This window comes from Mesitornis unicolor, unplaced genomic scaffold (genome assembly GCF_000695765.1).
Source record: "Mesitornis unicolor isolate BGI_N332 unplaced genomic scaffold, ASM69576v1 scaffold2140, whole genome shotgun sequence".
Lineage (NCBI taxonomy): Eukaryota > Metazoa > Chordata > Aves > Mesitornithiformes > Mesitornithidae > Mesitornis > Mesitornis unicolor.
The window spans coordinates 36,983-43,706 of NW_010156040.1; the positions used below are offsets into that span (position 1 = coordinate 36,983).

The 6,724-nt window shown below is 38.7% G+C and overlaps 1 protein-coding gene across 1 annotated transcript in view; it reads right to left on the reverse strand.

Annotated features, from left to right (window-relative positions):
* Window positions 1-3,249, reverse strand: part of LOC104543450 (serine palmitoyltransferase 3-like) — a gene marked incomplete at its 5' end in the record, with an annotated part of 19,203 nt that extends 15,954 nt beyond the window's left edge. The window contains 2 exons of the mRNA XM_010188428.1: window positions 607-733; window positions 2,876-3,249. Of these exons, the coding sequence (XP_010186730.1) occupies window positions 607-733; window positions 2,876-3,249 (501 nt within the window). The remainder of the gene's footprint in view (window positions 1-606; window positions 734-2,875) is intronic.
* Window positions 3,250-6,724: the final 3,475 nt, after the last annotated feature.

Genomic DNA, 6,724 nt, shown 5'->3' on the forward strand with positions numbered 1-6,724 from the left:
TACAAATTAAAGAACCATCACTCCGAGTTAGGATTTAATCCCTGGAATATTGAGTACATCTCAGTATCACTTTGAAACATTAGCAAATAGGTATGTCACAGCTATTTTGATGCTTGCTGCAAAGAAAGCATGTTACACAGAGGACTGGACAGTAGCTGCATCTGCAACTTCAGGAAAGGAATATAAATAAAACTCATTTTTTCATGAAGATCCCAAGTAGTTAATATTTTGATTGCCATTCTGAAGCTTTGCACTTACAAAGAAGCTAAATGGACAGCCCATTAATGAAGGTTTATCCTTATGAACCCCTCCTACAAAGTCAGACAATCTACTCAAAGGGCAAGTTGTGTACTTCTATTTGTTGCTGCAAAGCAGAGTGGGATGTCAACCACAGAGCCTGAATTCCATAATATTTCCATCCCTGCTGCATGTAAATGAGTGTGGAAAAAGGAACAGAGTTGACAGTACTTAAAAGTATGATGATTTGGATATTAATTTTACAGGAAGAATTATTTCCTTTGCATTGCATTAGCATACTGTTGCTGCCATATGCAGCAGATGGTCTGGTGGTAATTGAAATAAATGAAGTTACAGAAGGTGACTTACCTTGTGTTGTCCCATCTAGTCCCATGAGACATTTAATTACTCTGATGATTTGCTCTGCTACAGGTGGAGACATAGATGTGGCGTACACAGCACTGTGAGAATGAGTTCTTAAAAAGTCCACAAGCTCCTTATACAAGCAAAACAAAGCATGAATGAGCTTTGAGCTAGCCAAACAACAAATATCTCTCTCAACTACTGCAAGAGTGAGAACATATAAAAGTTGTAGGACGTTTAACCAGTTATTGGTTTGCTTTCTTGGCTGCTACTGTTAATGTGTGGCCTGAAGAAACATCAGACAGGTGCAAATATTTTTCTGTATAAGCAGGGCAACTACAGCTGAAACAAAGGTCTAGAATAGAACAATGTTCGCTTCTGTGCTAAAACTTCCTATAAAGGAGCCAAAATAATTTAAATACCAATGAATAGCTGCACTTAAAATACTGCTCATTTCCTCTCTGGGAATGAAGAAAATCCCACATGACATTAGTACAGTTTCTCTGCCACAAGATGTAAACCAGGAAAAGCAAACTTACTGGGATCTATCTTTGGCTATTAACATATAATTTTCTTTCAACTGAAACTTCCCATCAGTGTGGCATGGACAGTCATGTTATGAGTTGTTGCTTTAGTTAAAGCAACTTGTATAACTAAGGACAATCTGTGCTCCTAGAAACAGCATTGCTGTGCTGTAGACATGTCTAAAGCACCAGTAACTCCCCTGAATGCAGTAACACCATAAGAATTCAGTGCTTGATTAAGACAGCTTACACCTTTCAGTACCAAATATCAGAGTAGCAATTACCACTTTAAAAGCTGAATGCATGTTAGTGAGAAAGGGATGAAGCCTGCTTGAAACCTGCCTTTCATAAGAAAAATTACCAGAAAAAATACACAAAAAATAGTAACACAAATTATTGTCAAAGAAGCTGCATGAGTGTATGTGGTAACTCCAGTGTTAAGGATAAATATTTATCTAACCTTATACAGGTTATGCTTTGCTATATTGCAATGGTAATCCTACAGGTTTGATCAAACAGCTGAGAAGGCTTCTGTTCTCTAGCTGACACAGAATAAACAGAGCTACAGTGAAGTTTTGGCTGCAGAAATTAATGCAAGTTTGCTAAGTGTGTTGGGTGAGCAGCTGCCACCAGGGCTTGGAAGCCTGAGGCAAAGCTTAGTGCCACACACATTTGTGAAAAGAGCAAGCCACTTTCATTTAAGAAAGCTTCCCAAGACTGGATGATGAATTACTTTAGATTGCTCTTCCTAGGTCTACGCTTCCTGTAATTTCTAGCTACATTAGCCACACACTGTCTTTAGTAAGAGTTAAACCTTCAGATACAAATTCAGGAAACAAAACAAACAAAGTAAGTTGTTTCTTGATGTATTATGATAGCTTGTTTTAAGATCTCCAGATGTGAAACCAAAAAAGACAGTAAGAAATATACACTTTATACCTTCTTATAGCCCTTTTATTCTACTCAAGTGCTACCCTTACTTATGTTATCCTGACAGCAACCATATAGGCAGTCTAAACAGGCTTCCTACTCATTCAGCAGACTACTTAAGAAATACATTCAGCAGGGTATGAAAAGGGTAAATAATGAGCAACCACTTCATATCTCTGTCAAGTAACAAAACCAATGATATTTCACAATGGGGCTAATTATGTTTTCTTCTACACTCCCAGTTAAAACAAGCTCAGCTCTACTTTTTATTGACAGCTGTTATTGGCAAGAGGTTATTTTGTTAATGTATGCAGATCAACTGGGGACACAGGTTATATTACTGCAAAAAAAAGGCCCACAGTAACTCTCTCCATCCTCATAAAAAATGCAACTATGACAATCCTGTTCCAAACTGTTTAGGAATTCTATTATCAGTGGGCGAAGATGTGGCTTTAATCTCTCAGTATTGCTCCACACACTGTTAACAAATGTGAAACAAAGTAACGAGCAGTCTGAATGCAAATTAATGTAGCAAAGTATATTTAGTCAACTACAATGCATCTAAACATTTCAAAGAAAAACAACAATCATCAGGGTGGCACAGAAATATTCAACCCCAGCAAATTACATAATATTACATAATATGAACACGAGACAAAAATGAGGTCTATTTGATGTGTTTGATCCAGACAAAAACGGTATTAACTTTAGAATAGTGCTCCTGCAAAGCAGTCTATCTGAAAAGATAATGAAATCTGTCATACATAACAAGAACGTGCTTCTATCCCCTTGATGTTAAAATGTTTGTGTTTTCCTTTTACCTTTTTGCCAGCTATGTAACCTCCAACCGCGCCAAAGCTCTTTGTGAATGTTCCCATTAATACATCAACATCGTCAGGACTCATACTGAAGTATTCCACAACTCCTCGGCCTGTTGCGCCCACTGCACCGATGCTGTGAGCTTCATCCAAGTAGAGGTAGGCTTTGTATTTCTTCTTCAAGGAGACTATCTCTGGCAGGCGCACAATAGACCCTTCCATGCTGTGGATGGAGAGAATCATGGATGAACAAGAAATCCTGTAATCTCTTTCTCGATACTGCCAGAAAATACAGGCATTAATTGCCTTACTCCATGAAATATCTTCTGGAACATCAATTTGCATTTGCAGTTCAAAGAAAAACAAGTCTTTCCCATCTGCAGGTAAGTATAAAACAGTCAAACAATTTTAGAATTCAAACAATCATAACCAGTCAAAAAGTCTTTGAACATTTGCAAATTTTGAACATGCCAGAAAAGAGAAAGAATGGTATAAAGCAAGGGAGAGATACCTACCCAAAGCAGCACATTACAATTCACTACAAAACAAATATTGTAACCTCATTATAAAGAACCACTATAATTCAGTCTGGTAGTTGCTTACTTCGTCATCAGCTACTGTGCCAATATTTGGGGGTAACAGCTCTAGAGCAAATTACTCTGGTGCAGAGGAATTGGGTCTAACATATATAGGAGATGAGTTACATGAAATGCACAGATGGTGCCATAACTCTAAAGCAACCCCAGTCTTCAGAGTGGACAGAAATGGGGATTAGAAAAGGGAGCTCAAATCCACTCTTGTCGATTGTTGCTCCCAATATCTACTTTTTAGGAAATGTAGCCTGCTAGCTAGTACTCAAAAGTAGAAAAGTTTCCATACTTTTTATTATCTTACCCCATGCAAGGAAAGACAATACTCTGAACTTACACTAATGGTGTATTGAGACTTGTAGAAATAAGAAAAGATGATAAATTGCTGGTAATCATGTCAGTAAGTTAGAAGGGACAGAGGAGGTGTACAGCAAAATGAAAGCCCAGGGAGATAATTAAGAAATGCGCTCTAATCCCATAAAGATGAAGTATCAATAGTATTGCTGTGAGGACTATTATATCTTAAAAACCTTTGTGAGATGACTACAGCTATGCTTGGATATGCTCTGATGCACTCTATTCATTTCCTAATGAGTTAAACATGTTCTCTTCCACTAGCTGTAGTAAGCAGGTCTTTAAATGCTAAATACGCCCTATCAAACACATAATGAGTGCGCTGTGTGCCAGGAAAAACAGTGCTCCATAGCTAAGGCCTGCAGCAAAATGTATCCAATTGCAAATGCTGCAAGAATTTCAGGTAAGCAGATATGTCGTTTGTTCCTAAATAGTATGTACAAAAGAGCAGTGCAATCAACACAACTTTTTGGCAATTTTTAGATCCTGGACCAGTGGCTTTCACAGATTATTTTATTGACACTCTATCTGTACTACTCAGCTGCAAGTTTGGTACCACAAAAGGAACAGGATGTGCTTTTAGCACTTGGAAAATTTCTGACAATTTTAGTCCTTCTTCATCCTTTGGTCTCCTGAGTAAGCTTGGAAACAGCTTGGTCTCCAGTTTTGAAGGACATAGACAAGTCTTCATTAGTTTGAAAGAACAGCATGGGGGAGCAGCCACAGACAAGGGTTGCCTGTGCAGATCATACTGGGAGGTTCAGAGAGCCTTGGCTGTGTGTGCCTGGAGGCATATTTTTGGCTGTCAGGTGACTGCTGGCAAATCTTGCCTTTCTGTCTTGCCATAGAAGAGACAGCTGTGGGGCTGTATGTCAGCACCACCGTCTCTTGCACCAAAGAAGGGTGGGCTTGTACTGCAAGCTCCTGAGGGCTGGCCTTTCTCATTTTTCCCAGATAGCATGTGGCAGCTAGGGGAGAAGCAACTGGAATCACCACAGCTATTTTCGTAATTAATATAAGGGTAGAGCCCACAGTCCTCACATAGTACAGAGTCAAAGCAACAGTCAGCTAAAAAATTATACCCAGTCACTAGTGGTAAATTAAAAATACAGAGCTTGATTCACTGCTTATTTGTGGAATGGAAGCCAAGTTGTTGCTGAGCCCCAAAATACATAGAGCTGGCACATGACTGCTGCAAGATTCAACCATTGAGAAGATTTAATGAAAACTTAGTGAGTAGGAGTAATAAGTAAGTAAAAATAAGTAGGAGATTTCTCTTTGAACTCTAAACTTTAGCAAAACAAGGCACTTATATTCAGTTTCAGTGTTGATTTACTGCTCTTGAAAGATGCTGGCTGACATAAATGTTATATTTGACAAAGATACTAACATGGCCTTGAACTGTCCATGCAGTAGATAAAGTGCTGCTGGTTTCGTGAATGTTTTCAGTGCTGCCATTCAAACAGGTCTCAGGCAGCCTGATAGCAGATATGAGAGCTGTTTTGCTGCCTACTCTGTTTGGCCTACTTTTTCTGGCCCTGGGACATTGTTTGTGATATGAACTCTGTTTAGAATTGCTCCAAGATGAAGCTCACTTCACATAACCCCTTGGGTAGCCCAAATGGAAAGTTTACTGAATCCTCCAATAAGTACTGATGTTGACTGAGTTTAAACCAGAGAGCCAGAATTGAACTGTAATCATTCTGTCTCAGTCTGGTTGTGTTGCTTTTACAAAGCTATTGATCTGTTTCCAGAACTGCTCAGGCAGCAGCACACAGGGCACATCAAAAAAAACTGGATGCAGACAAATATAAGCTGGCTCTGCCCAGCCCAGACATTTTTATAATTCAATACATCCTGCCTGGTAGCAAAAATTATTATCTTGGTGGCAGGGATGTAAAGCTGCTAGATGGCAGCTGAAACTCATCTTCCTTGTTTGGCGGGTGGGCACAAAAGCTTGCTTGTGTGTGAGTACACACTCAGTTTGAATCTACTTCTAGATGTGAGGAGATAAGCCAAAATTTTGAGATCACTGAATTTTGAAGCTTGATTCAATCCCTACCAAACCACTGAGAGTCTTTCTAATGCAGATGGTGAATTGTGAGGCCAGGTGATTTGAGAGACAGGAGGTGTTCACTTGTGCTTGTTACTTTGCTTGGAACACAGGCTTGTCCTTGACAGGATACTGACAGTTTCTGCCCGGTTTATTTTAAGTCTTCTTGGAAAAAGAGTTTTCTACATCCTACTACGGTACCACTGTTACATTTTTTTTTTCTGTCAGGAAAATTAATTTACTGATATTCAAGCTATTATCTTCATCATAATTGCATCACTCAACATCTCAAACATGCCCTATTGTACAATTATCCTGTCAACATTTGAAGAATTTATCTGTTCCCCTTTCAGGCTAGTTTGTAATTGGGAAAATCCCTCCTTTCCTGAGCTGTTAGAATGCATTGCATTTTAATGCTTACTCTAGGTATTGTTTTCTTACATAAAGCTTGCACATTCATCTAACAATCTCTGTTATGTAGTTTAGAGCAATAGTTTTAAGGAAACCTTCCAATCTTGCCCTCAAATACATCTCCATACAATGAAACGATAGAAATGTTAAACTTTAATGCGGGTCTCTGGTCAAAGACATTAAATGTTACCCCATTCTTTTATGGAAGGCCAGTCACTTAACCCCAGGAAATAAAAATTAATCCTGATCAATTTCTTACAGTATTGGAATTGAATCCCAAGGAACTTCTAATGCACGTGAAAAGGAACTGGACAGTATCTAGCTGATCGGAGAGCTGCTATTTTCTGAGATGGAAGGGAAAATACCCAAATTAAAGTAAAAGCAAGGAAAAAACAAATGAAAATTTGTTTTCAAGCAGCAAAGCTGCTTGAAGGTAAAGGGGCC